The sequence below is a fragment of the Peromyscus leucopus genome, chromosome 17 (genome assembly GCF_004664715.2).
Source record: "Peromyscus leucopus breed LL Stock chromosome 17, UCI_PerLeu_2.1, whole genome shotgun sequence".
Taxonomy (NCBI): Eukaryota; Metazoa; Chordata; class Mammalia; order Rodentia; family Cricetidae; genus Peromyscus; species Peromyscus leucopus.
In genome coordinates, this window is record NC_051077.1 from 10,425,481 (window position 1) to 10,444,904 (window position 19,424).

Here is a 19,424-nt window from a genome sequence, read left to right on the forward strand (position 1 = left end):
CAGCCTTGGCAGGTCTCAAGTCTCAGAGAGACCCTGTCTCATAGAATAAGGTAGAAGGGCTGGAGAGATGGCTCAGTAATTTAGAGCACGTGCTGCTTTTGCAGAGGACCCAGGTTCAATTCCTGTGAGATGCCTGGCAGCTCACAGCCATCTGTAATTCCAGTATAGGGGTGCCAACACCCTCTTCTGGCCTCCTCAGACACTGCAAGCATGTGGTACACAAGCATACACTTATTCACATAGAAATAAATCTTTTTAAAAAAATAAGATGGCATTCCTTAGGGAGGATATCCAAAGTTGTCCTCTCCTCTCCGTATGCACATCCACAGGTGAGTGTGAACTTGTACATACATACACACATGCAAACATGGACACAAATAGTCACACCAACACTTTAGTGTTTTATTTTCATAGTAGAAATTTCTGGAATATTTGCTCTTATTTACATTTTTTTAATAAGACTTAGAGCATTAGAAAACTATTAGGTTTCTTGCAATGTGTTAATTGTGACTAATATTTACCCGAGTACCAGTAAGAGCTACATTTCAAGCTATATAATAACTGAAGGATCTGAATTGAGTCTGAATATGACAGCTGTTAAAATGAAATAAAAACACTTTTTCCTTCAAGTAGAACATTAAGGGATATTATAAGCCTGCCCGTGTTTTCAGTAGAACACTAGAGTCTCACTGACTGTGTAGATGGCTTCAGAGCATTAGTGATGTGTGTGGTGTGTGGCTGTAGTCCTCTTCTTCAGGGGACATGTAACTTGTTTGGGTTCTCCTTCCACTCTGTTTTTTAAGTAGTGCTTTTATCCTTTATGTCCTCCTTTAATGAGAGAGAGAGAGAGAGAGAGAGAGAGAGAGAGAGAGAGAGAGAGAGAGAGAGATTTCATCTACTTTATTGCGTTTTAATTTAAATATTCCAGAAAAAAATGTAAAAATTCCATATTTCTCAAATGTCTAATTCTTGCCTATGTTCTTACAGTCCAGTAGTCATGCATGACCCCTGAGGTGTTGAAAGACCATTTCACAGGAGTTGCCTAAGACCGTCAGAAAACACAGATCTTTACATTGCTATTTTAACAGTAGCAAAATGACAGTTGTGAAGTAGCAATGAAAATAGCTTTGTGGTTGGGGATCACCACAGCATGAGGAGCTGTATTAAAGGGTCGAAGCATCAGGAAGGGTGGGAACCACTGTGCTAGCCTGTTCTTCCTTGTGCATCAATTTTCATTTTTAGAAAACGTTTAATTTCATCTTCTATCCATTGACCACAAACACTGATTTTGATATCAAAGGTGATATTTCATAGTGGTTCTGAGCACAAGACCTAGAGTCAGATGTTTTGGATTTGTGCCTCAGTTACTTCATTTACAGAATAGTGTCATAATACTTCATTGTTTATTGTGAGAATTAAACTAATCACACACAGAAATACATTTTAAAAAGTGCCCAGCAAGGAGAACACATTCATGGCAACTATTCAATATTTAATAATTTTCTTCCTAAAGTTCTGTTTTCTTATCTCAAACAAACAGACTGAAAAATTAACCAGCATTGGTTTTAATTGTTTTGTTTTGTTTTCCTTAATTAGGTGGGGAAGTCTGTGTCTCGGGAGAACAAAGATCAAGATTCTTCCTCTTTAATAGAAAGTGAAAAGAAACCAGAAGTGAAGGAGCTGGCCAGTACTTCACGTTTGAGCAAACAGGCCCTTCCCCGGGACAGTCTTCCTGCCAATAGCCAACCCCTTCGGAGGGGCCGCTGTGGGAGGAAGAACAGAAAGACCCAGGAACGTTTTGGTGATAAAGATTCCAAGGTGCTTGTGGATGAGACATTATCAACTCCTCAGGAACAATATGGAGAATGTGAGGAAAAATCAGAAACCTCCCAAGAGCAATACCCTGAAATTGAAGAACCGTCGGCAGTGTCTCAAGTGCAACCAGACGGAAAAGCTGACCTCACCAAGGGGAGATTGAGTGAGAGTGTTGAGCTGTGGCGAGGACAGCTGAAGAAAAGCCCCGAGACCGTCAAGTGCAGAGTGCCGGAAGGAAGTGATAGACTGCCGTGCTGCTACAGGGGTGGGGACAGGACTGTCTTCAGAGGCTTCAGTGAGAGCAGTGAGGAGGAGGAGGAGGAGGAAGAGGAGCCAGAAAGCCCCCGCTCCAGCTCGCCACCAGTTCTCACAAAGCCCACACTGAAAAGAAAGGTGATTCCTCTCTGTGTCTTATCCTCCTGTAGCGGTGACGAGTTATGTAGGTCTGCTCTGTCCTGTAGTTCTGAAATGGAGCATACCCAGGTTCATGTGTGGTAGTTTATAAGCTTGAAACTTGAGATTCTGGAAAGCAAATAACTGAAGTCATGGAAAGTCAAGTTTCTGGTAGGAGGGCACTGGCTACTCTTTGCCAGACATATCCCAGACTTCGGTGTACACCTCCACAGTGCCCAAGTCAGTCAGAATGCAGGCAGCTACATTCTCACCCAAAGCCATGAAATCGTTCTTTTCTGTAGCAACGCTCTTTTAAGGAATACCTTTAGGGACGGTGTTTTTTAGATTTACACCATTATTGCAAAGACAATACGCAGAGTTCCCATATGCCCCAAACCCAGTCCCCCTGCCATGCACATTTGTCAGAGTTCGTGATCTACAACACGTATATTAGTTAGTAGAGACCGTACTTTTTTCAGATTTCTAGTTCGTCTAAATGGCCTTTTTCTGGTTAGGATCCCATCCAGCATTCCATGTCACAGTTAGTGTTCTCTCCAGGTTCCTCTGGGTTGTGAGTTTCTCAGACTTCGCTTGTTTGATACAGCCTCGAAGGTTGTGAGGTCAAGTATTTTATACATTTTCCCTCACTAGTTAGAACGAGGTAATGTATTTAGAGGAAGGCAAAGAAGCACTATTCTCATCACAATATATAATAGGTATTATACAATATAGTATATGCAATGAATCAGTTAAAATATCAGACATTTTGTTGATGTCAACCCTATTGGGTTTCTCTGCTGTTGTTATTTTTTTCCCTCCTTTTCATACTGTAGTGGAGACATTGTATGCAAATCCTACTTAAGATGTGTGTGGCTACTTACTCTAAGAGCAGAGTGTCTGCATAGATTAGAGGTGTGTCTTTTCTGCTGTCTTTATCAGAAGGACCTGATACTCCAGTTTAAAACACTGTTTCAAACTTACTTCTTAGCTCCTCCCACCAGCACTGGCCATTTGGAGGTTCCTTAGTTTTGTGTATACTCCTAGTATCATTGTCACAGGGATTTGCTTTGTGTGAAGCCCTCTCTGACACCACAAGACATTCCAAATTCGTCTTGGATAGCCCGTGCCTCAGCTGTAGAATGAGCCCTTCTCTAAGGAGCAGAGCCGTTTTTAATATAGCTTGAAAAGTCTCAGATTTTGAAGTAGAGAAAAACTAAACTGATTATCTCTACTGTTGATTGCATGATTATAAAGAATATATCTTTGCCAGCCTAGGGCTTATCTTTACTATTTATGTCATAAAACAAATATGCTATTTTCTTATGTGGAAAACATAATAAATATTTTAACAGCCAGTGAAATTGTATGCTCGAAATTCACTTAAAGGAGACCCAATAGGTTGTTTTACAACAATGCTTAGATGTATGAACCTGAGTAAGCACTAGCTTTTCTAGTCTCTGTGGAATGAGGATTTGATTCAGTCATCCCTGGATTATTGTCTGTTACTCGGTGACATCACTGAGTAATGTCAGCTATCAGATCAGCCCGGTATAAAGATGTGCCATGCTCCATACAGTGTCTTTGTTTTCTTTGACGCCAGGGAACACATTTCTGCTCTGCATTTCTGTGCTCCACTTGAACTGGTTTCCTCACAGGGCATGTAGATTTATTGATCTGATGACTGCATGGGGCATTTGAGATGCAGTGTTTCTCTTCCTTTTGCTCCTGAACAAAAGTTAAGGGAGTTGCATCTGAAGTACTTTATTGTTGAAGCAGATGACTCCTTAGAGTGTGCAATGTAACTGAACTAGTAACAGTGCACTAACAACATCTACTCTTTGGACACACTTGCTTTTTATATCATAAAGTTGTATTTAACATCTGAGATTTCTTTGTGAGTGTGTGTGTGGATGTGAGTGTGGGCTTGTGCCAAAGCAGAGGTGGAGAGGTCAGAGGACAACCCTGAGGATGTAGTTCCCCCTTGACCATGGGATCTGAGGATTGAACCCAGGTTGTCAGGTTGCCCAGTTTGCCAGCAAGCACCTTTGCCTCTGGAGCCGTCTTCCTGACCCACATGTTTGTGTCCTTAATGCTTTATTATATCTTTAGGAAAATACCTTCCGGCAAACTTCATCTTCATTTTAAATATGTTATAGCAGAAGAAAGTGTGTATTATTGTAAGTAAAATACCTGCTTTCTTTACTAAATAGAAACCAATTCTTCACCGACGAAGAAGAGTGCGCAAGCGGAAACACCACAATAGCAGTGTAGTCACAGAGACTATTTCTGAGACCACTGAGGTTTTAGATGAACCGTTTGAAGACGCTGACTCTGAGAGACCAATGCCGAGACTGGAGCCCACGTTTGAGATTGATGAAGACGAGGAGGACGAGGACGAGCTCTTCCCCAGAGGGTACTTCCATCGCTTGTCCTCACAGGACGTCCTTAGGTGTCAGTCCTCTAAGAGGCCATCTGAAGATGAGGAAGAAGAAGAGGAGTCAGATGATGTGGACGGTATGTTTATAGAACTCACTCATGGGGTCTCCCGTGTCTTTCAGTAGACAGCAGGACAGCTACAACCCTCTACAAAGGGGGAATGAAGATGACTCACTAGGCAGGAAGGGGGAAGGGCTAGTGACCCCTGCGGGTTGCATGGGATAGAGCCATATCCATTTCTGCATTTGTTTCTGTAATCTGGACCTGTTCTTGGCTCTGCAGGAAATCCTACTGTCCGAAGTTCTTTTTGCACAATATTGTCTAGGATTTTATCTGACTCTTCAGTTAAAGGTGATTACTAGGCTGTGTGGTCTCTGTTGTTAGTCTGCTTTGCTCATTCTGCATGCTGAGTGCTTAAGACAGGTGCTGAGTCACCTCTGCTAAAGAATGAATGCTAAGGAGGTACTCTGAACATCAGTGGGAACTTCTGTCCTCTGTCAGGAACCTTCCGAATCCAGCCTCTGATGTGTCTTAGTCAGTAGTCTATTTCTTTTTGTTGTTTGTAAGACGCTTGCTGTACAGAGGTCTGGCCTGCCTTGGCCTGTTCAGTTCTGAGGTCACAGGTGCACAACCCAGCAACCAGCTGTGCATCTCTCCTAAGTGGCAACAACATCAGAACAGGCTAAGTTACATGCTGTAGCTCAGCTTCCAGTCATTTGCTCTTAAAATACTTTACTTCACATTCAGATAGACAGCAGCTGAGGCTCACATGATACGAGGCAGGAAGAAACTAGACTTTGGCATCCTAACCTAGTTTTATGAAGCGTTGTGTTGCCTACACTGCATTGTTACCTGCTGTGAACGGCCTCCGTCTGAGCTTTTTATTTTCACAGGTGAATTTGAAGAAATCTAGGTGCTCAACGTTGCTTTTAATTTATCTTTTGCTTTAGTTAGTGGAACTTTTTATTTTATTTTCTTGAAATCTTGACTTGAAACCTAGTAGATAGAACTTGGATTTTTCTGACAGGAGATATAGCTTGGTGGTGATGGGCCCTGAATTCAGTCCCTAGAACCAAAACCACGCCAAAGAAAAAAGTCCTTTGTGGTGTGTGGTATGAATGTATATGTGTGTGCATGTGTATATATGTGTATGTGTGTATGTATACTTGTGTGAGCGTATGTATATATGGTTTGTGTGTGTGTGTATGCATGTGCGTGCATGTGAGTGTGCATGTGGCAGGAGAGATGAAAGAGTTAGGAGGAGTGTGACACAGCCTAGATAGGAAGACCATGCTGCCCTCAAATTTGTGACCCACTTGCCTTAGCCTCCTAAGTGTTGATTCACACCATACCCAGCACATTTTTCTTATTTTAAGGCTTATGATATGATAGGTGCTTTTAACGTAGTCATCATTAAAGTCTTTGCTTGTTATAATCATAATCCAGAGTTTTACTCTTACATATTGATGTAGATCTAGGAGACTCACCTTTTTTTGTCTTGTTTTGGTGTGGACTGGCACCTGATGCTCTGTCTTGATCACTGTGCGTCACAGTAATGGCATCCCACGTGTAAGCTCCTGTGACCTTGACAGTTTCCTCTCAAAAGCTATTGCCTTTGTTGACTTCCCAGTTATACCACAAACACACACCTTTGACTTTCCCTCAACGCTGATGTCTTTAAACATTAGTAGTAATTGAGAATGTATTTAATGCCACTGGACTCCACTCTAAAAGGATTAAAATTCTATCTTACATATATTTTGCCACAATTTGGAAAAAGTAATGCCAATGCTGAATTTATTCCCTCTAAATATTATTGGCACTTTGACTTTTTCTTACTTGTTTAGCACTTCATGTTCCCATATAAACACATTGACTAACAATTGTTTACAGGGGATGGCTCAGTTGTGCTCTACAGGAATTGACTTATGATCCCACTTCAAGTAATGAATTTGTAGAAACTAAAACAAAACAAAATGAAACAAAAAAACAAAGAGGTAAAAGAAAAGCAAACAAAAGAAGCTGATTTTTCCCTTAGCGGTGACACTCCTGCTGTTAGTTACATTTATCTTCATAGAGTTTGGCCTCAAACTGCTGTTAACTTGTAGGTGGTAGAATCATGTTGCCCACAATCGTTCCATTGTTTTGCCAGTTGATTGTGCAACTTTATGGATCATGATTTAGCTTTATTCCTTAGATTCTTCTCTTGTACATGTTGGTCTCAGAGAAATACTTGTCTTGTAACCCGTCTTTACTCTCTTATCTTCTCTGTACAGACACTCCTATCCTGAAGCCAGTCTCTCTTTTGCGAAAATGTGACGTGAACAGTGCTTCTTCACTTGAGCCAGATACCTCTACACCCATGAAAAAGAAAAAGGGATGGCCCAAAGGCAAGAGCCGAAAACCTGTCCACTGGAAGAAAAGACCTGGACGAAAACCGGGCTTTAAATTGAATCAGGAAATCATAGCAGTTTCTACGCAAGAGTGCATAATTGAGCCCATAGTTCCCATTAAACCGGGACGTAAACCCAGAACTCAAGAAAATGAAGAAACCGTTGAGGTAAAGGAGGACTTGCCCTTGCTGGAAGAAAGGAAGGAGGAGATGCATACAGAAGCCGACGAGGAGGCCGAGGAGGAAGAGGATACGACTAGCAGCGACGTTAGAGCCATGTCCCCATTGGACAGCAGCAACAGCCCCGAGGCCGAACCCAAAGAACCCGAGGCCGATGAGGAAGATGAGAAGCCCTTGGAAGAGCAGAGGCAATCTGAGGAGGAGCCTCAGGAGTTGGAAGAACAGGAGCAAGAGGAAGACGATGAAGTGACTGCAGAGGCGAACGAGAATGAAGACCACGATGCTGATGATGAGGATGATGGCCATCTAGACTCTCTAAAGACAAAAGAGCCAGAGGAGCAGCCAGCCAGAGAGGAGCACAAGGAGGAGCCTGGCATTCAGGAGTCTTTTTTAGACGCAAACATGCAGGACAGTAGGGAGAATATAAAGGAGAAGGATGAAACTGAACCGGATTCTGAAGAGGAACAGCCTTCCCATGAGGCATCTGTGGTATCAGAGACCATGCCAGGGTCTGAGGAGGACCACGAGGAAGACTCAAACACTAAAGAAGAATTAATTGAGCTAAAAGAGGAGGAAGAGATCCCACACAGTGAACTGGACCTGGAGACTGTACAAGCAGTGCAGTCTTTGACTCAAGAAGAAAGCAGTGAGCATGAAGGAGCCTACCAGGACTGTGAGGAGACTCTTGCCGCCTGCCAGACTCTACAGAGTTACACTCACACTGACGAGGACCCTCAGATGTCAATGGTCGAAGACTGCCACGTTTCCGAGCATAATAGCCCAATGTCCTCCATTCCGTCTCATCCTAGTCAGTCAGTTCGGTCAGTCAGCAGCCCCAGCGTGCCTGCCCTGGAGAGTGGCTACACACAGATCAGCCCAGAGCAAGGGTCGCTGTCCGCACCCTCTATGCAGAACATGGAGACCAGCCCCATGATGGATGTGCCTTCCGTATCTGACCACTCTCAGCAGGTGGTGGACAGTGGCTTCAGTGACCTGGGCAGCATCGAGAGCACCACAGAGAACTATGAGAACCCAAGCAGTTACGATTCCACCATGGGCAGCAGCATCTGTGGGAATAGCTCCTCTCAGAGCAGCTGCTCCTATGGTGGGTTGTCGTCTTCAAGCAGCCTCACCCAGAACAGTTGTGTTGTTACTCAGCAGATGGCAAACATGGGCAACAGCTGTAGCATGCTGCAACAGAACAGTGTCCAGCCTGCTGCTGCCAACTGCAATATCAAGTCACCTCAGACTTGTGTGGTGGAAAGGCCTCCCAGTAACCAGCAGCCACCACCACCGCCGCCGCCACCGCCACCACCACAGCAGCAGCAGCAGCAGCAACAACAACAACCAGCACCGCAGCCTCCCCCACCCCAGCCGCAGCAGCAACAGCAGCCCCCACCACCCCAGCAGCAGCCCCAGCCCCCACCCCCACCCCAGCAACAGCCTCCTCTGTCACAGTGCAGTATGAACAACAGCTTCACTGCAGCTCCAATGATTATGGAGATACCAGAGTCTGGAAGCACTGGGAACATCAGTATCTACGAGAGGATTCCAGGGGATTTTGGTGCTGGCAGCTACTCTCAACCATCAGCCACCTTCAGTCTAGCCAAGTTGCAGCAGCTGACTAACACCATTATGGACCCTCATGCCATGCCTTACAGTCACTCTCCGGCTGTGACTTCCTATGCAACCAGTGTTTCTCTGTCTAATACTGGACTGGCTCAGTTAGCTCCATCTCATCCCTTAGCTGGGACCCCTCAAGCACAAGCCACTATGACTCCACCCCCAAACTTGGCATCTACTACTATGAACCTCACATCACCTCTGCTACAGTGCAACATGTCTGCCACTAACATTGGCATTCCTCACACTCAGAGGTTGCAAGGGCAGATGCCAGTCAAGGGGCACATTTCTATCCGCTCCAAGTCTGCACCTTTACCCTCTGCAACTGCACACCAACAACAGCTATATGGCCGCAGCCCGCCAGCAGTTGCCATGCAGGCTGGCCCTCGTGCATTGGCTGTTCAGCGTGGCATGAATATGGGGGTTAATTTAATGCCCACTCCAGCCTATAATGTCAATTCCATGAATATGAACACCTTGAATGCCATGAACAGCTATCGAATGACACAGCCCATGATGAACAGCAGTTACCATAGTAACTCTGCCTACATGAACCAGACAGCACAGTATCCTATGCAGATGCAGATGGGAATGATGGGGAGCCAGGCCTATACCCAGCAGCCTATGCAGCCAAACCCTCATGGGAACATGATGTACACTGGCCCCTCCCATCATAGCTACATGAATGCTGCCGGTGTGCCCAAGCAGTCACTTAATGGACCTTACATGAGGAGATGAGCGAGGTGGACTTGCAGTCAAAAGCTTAAATACATATAAATAAAGGAACTTTTTATACTGACAAACCAGAGAAAAAATGGACCTTTTTTCCAGTTAAAATATTACTGTAGAGTTAGAGGAATTTTTCTTTGGTTTATTATTATTATTACTGTTTTGTTTTTAGAAAACCTGATCTCTTTTTGGGGGTTCAACATTGTTTTAGGTTTTTGTTTTCTTCACAGTCTTGAACGTTTTACAGTAGAACTCATCTAAAAATGGATCTGGATAGGGGAAACATGCACAAAATCTTTTCATAATTAAAAGGAGCCTTACTTTGTTTATATACCACATGGACAGAATTTATGTAAGCGTGAGTTTATTTTATTTTACAGTGTGTGTCCCCTCACTGTCTGCAGCCCCCGATGTTGTCGTTTTTAAATGTTATAGATACATCTCAAGGGTCACCCAGGCCCTTTTCCTCAACCCACCCTTTCATTTCCCACTTCATTCCAGCAGGAGGCACTTAGGGGAGACTGGGGTGGGGACAGGGAGAACAGCCCAAGCTCCTTAAACTTAATGTTATTGTTGTTATTATTATTAATAATAAAGTGAGGCAGGAAGTGCTTCTCCTTGTAAAATTCCCTCCCCTCCCTATACAAACACACACCTCTGGAAACCTTTCCCCAAGAGTGTTTCTAGGTAGACTTCATTGGAATACCTGTTTTTCTTGAATCAAGTGTAATATAATTCTTTTTTTTTTTTTTTTTTTAATATTCCCACTCAGCACTCAGAGACACAAAAATACTGTAAGTCTCACTTGACAGCAGAATCTCAGAGGAGAGCTGTCTGCAGTCCTACCCCAGCCTGTGGAGGACACAGGTGGTCAGTTACCAATCAAAGAGAGCTGCCAATCAAAAGAGAGCTGTCAATCAAGAGCCTCTTGGGTTTACCACCTGGGGAATCAGCCATAACCTGCACACTCCACGCACCTCCTGTGTTTAGTATGTACTTGGAAATATGGACTAAGGGTCTTGTGCTTGCGCCTTTGACTCTGGTAACCCTCAGAGCAAGCCCCTGTGATTTGCCTATCACATTTTATCCATACAGTTTCCAGGAATGACTGTAGTATCAGTGATTTAGGAAAATACCTGGTGCAGATTGAGTCCAAAGGGAGATGATGGTGTGACTTTTATAGCTGCAGAAATGATGCATACCTCTCGTTTTTGTTTTGTCTTGAGATCCTGAGCCCATCCCCATGAACCAGTGTGCACTAGCCGCTCTCCTGTGAGTTCCGAGCAAGGAGAGCCTCACCACCAGCATAGTAGGGCACATCTGGGCAGCAGGGCTTCAGGATGCTCACGTGTCGTTTAACTACTTTGCCCATTCTCTTCTCACTTGCTCCAGGGATAGGTTAAAAAAAAAAAAAAAGAAAAAGAAAAAAAGAAAAAAAAGAAAAAGGAAAAAAAAAGAAAAAATTATATATATAATTATAATTATATATATACATTATATATTCCATCATTAGAAGATGGAAACTATTATACCACTTGGTATGTGCAGTCAAATATCCAAAAGGAGAACATAATGCTTAAAGAAATACCTGTAAGCATAAATTCTCTCCTTTATTTGTACATTTTATATAGATAAATTTTTAAAGTACTGATTAGGCATTACATTTTTTTCAAATGCACAGGTTTGTTGGGCTTTTTTATATACCTTAATTGGCTTTCTCAATTAAGTGTGTTAGATAGAAAAGCAGAATTCCACACTGTACGCCGTCAGCTCTGAGCATGTGCAAGGCTGCGTAGGACCCGGTTTCTCTGTATATACTGTTCCAGTCCCCAGTCATCTCTGTAGAATGTGCACTGTGCTGCCCTCCCACATCTCCAGCTGTGTCATTGCTTCCTGATGGGATGGGGCAGGGACGGGAGGGGGGAAGGGAGGTCTCTTCGGGAGGAGGGGGGGTCAAGGCAGAAGGAGAAGCTGTTGAAATGAGGGCCGTGAATTCAGTTTCTGTTGGTTTGCAGATGTGTTTGGTTTTTCTCTCTCTTTCTTTCTAAATTCAATCAGGCAGCTCCCTTTTCCACAAACCTCTTTGTGACTGTAGAACTATTGTAGAAAAATATGTTCTTTTCTATATTATAAAAGAAATTATCCAACACGGTAATATTGGTACCTGTCATTTTTTCACTTCTGTTTTAAAAAAAAAATGTATTTTTAGCAAGATAACTTGGGTAATCTTCTAAAAAAAGAAATTTAAAAACTCACTTGTTAGTGACTTTGATGCCTTTTAAAATAAGAGCTTTTTCATTTCATTCCATCTTTAAAATTTTTTATCTTTGTTGTAGAATATTAAAAACTATTTTAAGAAAGATAAAAATTCTCTTTAAAGAGATCTCTAGAGAGTGTGAATAGAGCTCCAGATGCCTCTAAAAGCCGCATGTACAAACTCAGTCTATTCCTGTCTGTTTATATTTGCTTTTCCTGTTTTGTAACCTCTTTGTACTTTGTTCCTGGTGACTGTAAGCGAGGGAGGGATGCCTAGATGCTTTTGTATTTCTCCATGTCATGCGCTCCTGGCCAGGTAGCCTCCCTTCCTCTCCTTGTATGTAATATCTTTTTCCCCCTTTCTAGCAAGTACTTTCAAAAGAACTCTGTACATTTTAACATAAAAAAATAAATTATGTTGAGCCATTTTGGATGTCTGTCTTGCATGTGGAATTTTTCTCCCAGACGTTGCAGACTCTCCGGGATTCTTGTCCCACACAGAGACTTGTGCGTATTAACCTTTTTCCTACTCGTGTCTTTTGCTTTGAAATTATAATGTTCACTTATGTAAATGTTCAAATACCCACAAAGCTGGGGGGTGGGGATTGTTTTTAGGCAGGGTCTCACTATTGTAGGCCTAGCTGGCCTAGAACTTTCTATACACTAAGGTGGCCTCGAACAAATCTGCCTGCTTCTACCTCAAAGGGGTGTTGGATTTTTATTTTCCCTTTTTCTAAAGAAAATATAGTAACTTGACTTTGAATTTTCTGGAGAAATTATTTGAAAACCTAAAGGGGTCATAATTTATTCCCACACAAAAAGAAACACAGCTGTAATAAGTTACCTATGCAATTTTGTGTAAGTTATTTTATAATTACTTTTTCCTTATGATTTATTATTTATCATAAAAAATTCATCTTAGAAACAGCCAAATACTTAATTCAGTCTCTTTTTAAGTTTAAAGTGAGTTTCTCTGAAGGACCGGATCCACTCCATTCCAGTACACTGCTGCTGCGTTAGCTTTTTAAATTTTCATCCAAGTATATATTGTATATTAACATATCCCCTCCCTCTTCCTCACCTCCCCTTCCTCACCTCTTCCATTCCGTCACTCCTTCTTGTTGCCATAGACAGTGTCTACTTCTATGTCCTGTATGCATGCAGGATTTTAGGTGCATAAAATCTGGGAACCACCACTATACTCAGAGGACTTTTAAAGGAAAGCATTATCTCTTGTGTTCCTGGGTTGTGATCTAGAAAGAGCTGCCCTTCTCCTCCTGTGTGTGTTCTGAGTTACTATACTTACCTTTCCCCACTTAGAATTGTGTACATAAAACAGTCCAGAAAACGAGACTTAGCTCGGGAAGTTGGCCTTACTCTCCTGTGGTAGAGGGATGAGGTGGGAGTGGGTTTAAGTGATCACCAGCTTCATAGGGCCTGGCACATCAAGTTAGCAATGAAGGAAGCATACGTGGATCATAGTGGACACTGGGTCTAAGCCTCGTGCTATTGAAATGAAACAGGACGGGTCTGTCATCTCCAGATGGTTGGATCCCTTTCTTGACTTCCTGCCTTAACTGGTTCGCAGTCTGTCACTGCACTACCCCATTCTTTGTGGGTGTCAAAACGTTGCTTTGCCACTGCTGAGTGCAGGCTTGCAGTTAATTCCACATAAAGTAATTTCTGGTCTTTCTGCAAAGGAGATAATGAAACCAGAAGGTATAAACATTCTTGACACCTCTGTTTTCTGTTTGTATTTTAAAATAGGCCCGTTTATAGCCACATCATAAATGGTCTCTGCATAGAGAGGAGCTCAAGATGGGAGGTGTGGAAGGAAAGTGGTCATCAACTGGATTAATACTGTTTGAGTGTCCTGACCTACAAACGGACAACGCACTGTTGTGTGTCCAATCTCCAGAGTGCCAGGAACCACGATCCTTTACATTAGAGCACCCCAGTAGGTTCCCTCTTCCTTTGTAGTTTGGTGACAAACTATTCTGTTTTCACCGAATCCCAAAGTTTCGTGTGGCTGACAGTAAGAGCTCATGAAATGAAAATTACTTGAGCTATTCCCTAAGTACAGTGTGGTCAAGTCACTTTGTTTCATGTTGCTCTGATCTTAATAATAGGCAAGAAGTGGGCCATTAGTGATGATCATTTGAAGGAGCAGTAAGTAGAAAACAAACGACTGCCCTTGGCAGAACCAAGCGTGGGGCTTGAATGGGCAAAGCGGTGGGCTTGGGGGAACCCTGAAACAGGTCCGCAAACAAATGACTAGGGTAACGCTCTTCATTGGGCAAATGTGTAGAACGAGTGAGCACGCTCGTCCAGTTAAAAGCAGACCCTCCCCAGAGCAAACCCGCCCCGTTTGTTAATGCCTCTCTGTTGAGGGTCAGGCTTATGTAAGGTGATGTGGTTATATAACGCAGCACAGACCAGTGAGTGGATGGTTGTTCATGGTTTCTTTTTCCAGAGTGGCAGCTACAAATTGGGGCTTAATGAAAATTCCTCACTGTCTTAATAAGGAGTCTAAATAGTGGTGGACATATTACATAAAGCTTCAGAAAGGTGTCAGCTTGATTTTATACTTGAAATAGGAAAAGCCCAGGGGTATGGTGGGCTTTCATTTGAGACGTTTTAGAATACAGAACAGGAAACCATAGTGAATTTGTTTCCCTGTGGCCAGTATAAATACACATTCTGAGTAAATACACATTCTTGTTATTTCAGTGAAAAACACATTTTACTATGCTAAACAGACATTCCCAATGCTACATTTATATTGTGTTCTCCGGGATGGTGTTAACGGTAGCCAGGCATCTTTAATTGTATGTATATATCTGCCTGTTCTTAGAATGTGCACAGCACCTGACTGCAGCGCTGGTGCACATACCTGGAATATCTATTAATATGCGTTGCAAAATGGACAGCCGCTTAATGTTGGAAGACAAGCCATCACTCACCACACCTTTCACATTTAGATCGCCCTTCGGGACCTTTTTAAACAGTCTGAGGCAGTGCCCTATCCACAACCAAGTCCTAATTGTTCAAGTGATCTGTTACTCAAGTAAAAGCCAGGCATCACAGTGCCACATGCACCCTTGTAGACCAGTGCTAAGGAGGAAGAGGCGTAAGGGTATAGGGAAGAATCTACCAGGCAGGCAAGATGACCCCAGGTAACAAGCATTCAAAAACAATACTGATAGACTTAAATAATCCTGGCAATGGCTTTGCTGTATAGATCTGCTGAAAGTGAGCAAACTTGCAGTCTCCTTTCTCTGTTTAAAATGTAATCTGGAGCCGGAACATGAAAGAGATATAAAAATGACAGCGTATGTGGAATGCATAAGCCTAAGACATATAAGTTAGTAAATCGGAGTCCACCTCCTCTTTGAGCATTAGCCAGAGCTGGACAAGCGCTATAATAAAGAGCTTTTCTTTTGTTAATCCTTAAATTTGTGGAGGAGGAATTTCTTACTGGGAAAGCATACTAATCTTAAACAATATGATTAAGGGGGACTTTGTTCCTATATGTCTTTCTTTTTTAGGTTTGTTTTTGCTTTAATGGTGACAAGGTCTCACTATGTAGCTCTGGCTGTCTTGGAAATCACTATGTATAACAAGCTGGTGTAGACAAGGCTGGCCTAGAACTCACAGAGATCATCTCATCTGTGTGTCCCAAGTGCTGGGATTAAAGTATGTGCCACCATGCCAAGCTCCTTTTTAGTGTTTGTTTGTTTGTTTGTTTTTTAACATTTATGTGTATGGATGTTTTCCCTGCCTGTATGTTTGTGTATCACATGCAGTGCCTGTGAAGGTAAGAAGAGGGTGTTGGATCCCCTGGGACTGGAGTTACAGGCAAGTTGTGAGCCACCATGTGTGGGTGTTGGGAATCAAACGTGAGTCCTCTGGAAGAGCAGACAGTGCTCTCAACTCCTGAGCCATCTTGCAGCATGCACCCAATAATCTTTCCTGATTAAACCTTTTCTATGGCAAATAACGTATGTGTAGAAGAATCTAAACCATGTGTAGCCATGTAGCTTTTATAAAGTGAATATCCATGGGAAAAAATTAGGTTCTAAAATAAGAACAGCCTAGTGGTTCTCTACCTGACCTGGAACGCCGTCTTCACCCTCTTTCCTTACCAACCAGAGATGACCACCATCCTCACAATTACATATTTCTTAAATACTACTTTATGATCTCTTGTACATTCTAATTATCGTAGTCTTCTTTCATTTTACTGGTTTTGAACTTAATAGAAGTGGCATTAGACATTTTGGCTTTGCACTTGGTGTCCCTTAACTCGTAGGAGATTTAAGATGCTCGACGCCTCTGGTCATTACTGTCACTGTACACTATTTTATCACGCGACTACACAAAAATGTACACATTCTAAAGTTAGCAAATATTTAGGTTCTTTCCAGTTAGGTTATTACAAATGACGCTGCTCTGTTGAATCCCACATGGGTCCCCTGGTGCACATTTGTGGCATTACAGGCACCTTTTTAAAAGCTTCAGACTCCAAGTAAGTACTTGACGTCCACAGCCTCATTCTTCCAGCAGAGAACGTTTAATGCTCGGTGGGTTTTGAATGCTCTTGGGGCTGTGTTTGCTTCCTGTAGTCCCAGCACATCTGGGAGACACTCCTCGCCTAGATTCTTGGTCATCCAGGCTGTATGAACTCAGGAGTGTGAGAGACCTGCTCAGCCCACAGACCACGAAGCTAAATGTGCCCAGCAGAGCCTCCTGCTGCAAAGAAAAGCTCTTCTAAAGGGCAGAAAGAGCTGGTGGAGAGCGGCCACTTGACTGGCCTAAAATTGTCCAGTTTTAACTGACAACTCATACTCCCTCCAGCAGACTTTCCCTACTCTAAGATTAGTTTATATTTCTCTGTAATTTCTAACAGCTTCATTGTTTGGCTTACATGGTTAAATCTTTTTGTTGTTGTTGTTGTTTTTTGTTTTTGTTTTTCAAGACAGGGTTTCTCTGTGTAGTTTTGGTGCCTGTCTTGGATCTCACTCTGTAGACCAGGCTGGCCTCGAACTCATAGAGATCTGCCTGAGTGCTGGGATTAAAGGTGTGCACCACCTCCACCCGGTTACATGGTTAAATCTTTAACACATATAAATTAATTTTGCTCATGATATATGACTGGGGGCCATTTTACTTTTCCCGGGTATACATGTGATTCCCACAACATTTACTCATTCTCCACTGTGCAACATGATGTCTATATGGTCTATTTCTGGACAATATCGTCTGCCATTGGTCTATATATGTATCTTGTCTTAACTGTAGCTCTTAAATAAATGTTCATATTACATCAAACAGGACCTCTTACTTTTCTTCTTCTTCACAGTGATGGATTCTTCTAGGCTTTCCAGACATCCATATCTTTTTATAATTAGCTTTCAGACTGTTAAACAATCCTATTGATATTTTATTGTGATTACATTTATCCTAAGAATCAATTTGTTAACATTGTAACAGTATTGATTCTTCTCCTTATTGAATATGTTTGCGTTTAAGATGTTTTTCATTTTTATCACTCTGTCTTGGTTGGTTCTGTGTGGAACAGTGTATCTTATCTTCTGTGACAGAAATAGGTTAGACCTTACTCAGCCCAGTGATAACGATGTGATGGGGACAGGTCTTGATCTCAGCTTTGTAGGAGTTTTCATCATGAAAGAATATTGAGTTTCATCAATTTTCTTCTGTGGTTTTCTTCTAGGATCTGTTGATATAGCCAAAATACTGCTTTTCCAATTTAAAATTCTTATTACATTTTAATTTTTTTTGGTGTGTGAATGTGTGTGTGTGTGTGTGTGCACATGCATGTGTGCTTTTACCCTCTAAGCCATCTTGCCAGCCTCCACTTTTCCAATTGTAAACCAGCAAATGTGAAAATAACATGTGGGTAAAACAAAATTATTATACATACATGTGATGGTTAATCTTGGTTGTCAACTTGACACACCCAGGAAGAAGGAACCTCAGTTGAAAAATTTCTTCATCAAATTGGCCTGTGGGCATGCCCATGGGGGAATTTTCTTGACTGCTAATTGACGCCAGAGAACCTAACCCACTGTGGGCAGTGCCATGCCTGGGCAGGTGGTCCTGGCCTGGATCAGAAGGGAACAAGCCGATAAGCAGCATGGTCTCTGCTTCAATCCCTGTCTCTGCTTCCCTTGATGATGGACTGTAAACCAAATGAACCCTTTCCTCCCTGAGTTGGTTTTGGTCAGTGTTTTACACAGAAACCAAACCAGGACACATGTCCCCATATGTAAATAAATACAGGATGGTAACTTTGCAGACTAGTAGATGAATGAAGCAGAATTATTCGTTTCCTTGCATCATATTGACTAATTGTTGCTATTGTGAAGTTAAAAACACATGTTCTAAATTTCTAGAGTAAATAGGTAAAATAACGAGTGCACACAGGTTACCCACTTTCCAAGAAACAGGGAAATTGGAATGATGAAATTAAGTATTAAATCCAAAATAAGAAACCAAGCCAAGTAGATGAAAATCCATAATAAACAGATGTAAACACATCAGCAATTAAATTATTTGTAAATGGACTAAACATTCCATTGAATAGATATAGGTAACTAGGGAAAGAGACACCCCCCCCCAAAAAAAACCAAACCAAACCAAACCAAAAACCTAGATGCTGTTTGAAAATAAAACAATAGAAACTTAAGAAAACTCCGAAATGTTAAAGGTAACAAAACTAAATCAGAAGATCACTAATGAAGGGAATCTGACAGCTATATTAATATGAGACAAAACAGAGCTTAAGGCAAAGAAGCATTATTAAGATACTACTTGATAATGATAAACGTTATAAGTTGTAAGGAAGATAAGAAAATTCTAAACTCCTAAAGTTCTCTTAACACAAGTCCAAAATAAATTAGGCAAAACTATAATGAAAAAATACCCATAATCATAGTGGGAGTTTTTTTCTTTAAATAAATTTGGGGACTGAAGAGATGGCTCAGCAGTTAAGAGCTCTAACTGCTTTTTCAGAGGAGCTGGGTTCAATTCCCAGCACCCCCATGGCAGCTCACATCTGCATGTGTGGAGATGAGGAACTTCGAACTTAGGTTTAAATTCTATCCTCCACTCTACTCCTTAGCAGCCACTCTTCTCTTTAGTAACCCCGTAGTTTTATTGGTTTGTTTCTAGAAAGTCATACAATTGGAATCACATGATATGTGGGGGTTTTTTTCCGGATGAATTTCTTTCAGGCAGTATGTTTTTAACTTCTGCCATGACTTTTCATGGCTAGGCAGCCATGTCTTTTTTTAGTGAAAACTACCTTCCGTTGTCTGGATGTTCACAGTTTACCTACTCAACATCTGGCAGAGGGTAGGTAGATCCTTGCTCCTTCCAGTATTTACAGCTGTCAATACAGCTGCTTTATAAAAATCCCTGTGCATGCTTTTATGGACGTACATTTTTATCTGTTTTGGGGCAGTGTGGGGGAGATAAACTGATGGGTTTTATAGTGCGAGGGCATGGGGTTTGAAGTATTTCTGTTTCCTTCCATCATATTGACTGCTTTTGTAGGAGTTACATTTGTAGGAATCCT

The 19,424-nt window shown here is 42.1% G+C and overlaps 1 protein-coding gene across 3 annotated transcripts in view; it reads left to right on the forward strand.

Annotated features, from left to right (window-relative positions):
* The window catches only part of Kat6a (lysine acetyltransferase 6A), an 88,587-nt gene extending 76,330 nt beyond the window's left edge, over nt 1-12,257 (forward strand). For all 3 annotated transcript variants that reach the window (XM_028887813.1, XM_037211630.1, XM_028887814.2), the window contains 3 exons: nt 1,597-2,208; nt 4,419-4,722; nt 6,921-12,257. In XM_028887813.1, coding sequence (XP_028743646.1) covers nt 1,597-2,208; nt 4,419-4,722; nt 6,921-9,577 — 3,573 coding nt within the window. In that variant the 3' untranslated portion in view covers nt 9,578-12,257. The remainder of the gene's footprint in view (nt 1-1,596; nt 2,209-4,418; nt 4,723-6,920) is intronic.
* Nucleotides 12,258-19,424: the final 7,167 nt, after the last annotated feature.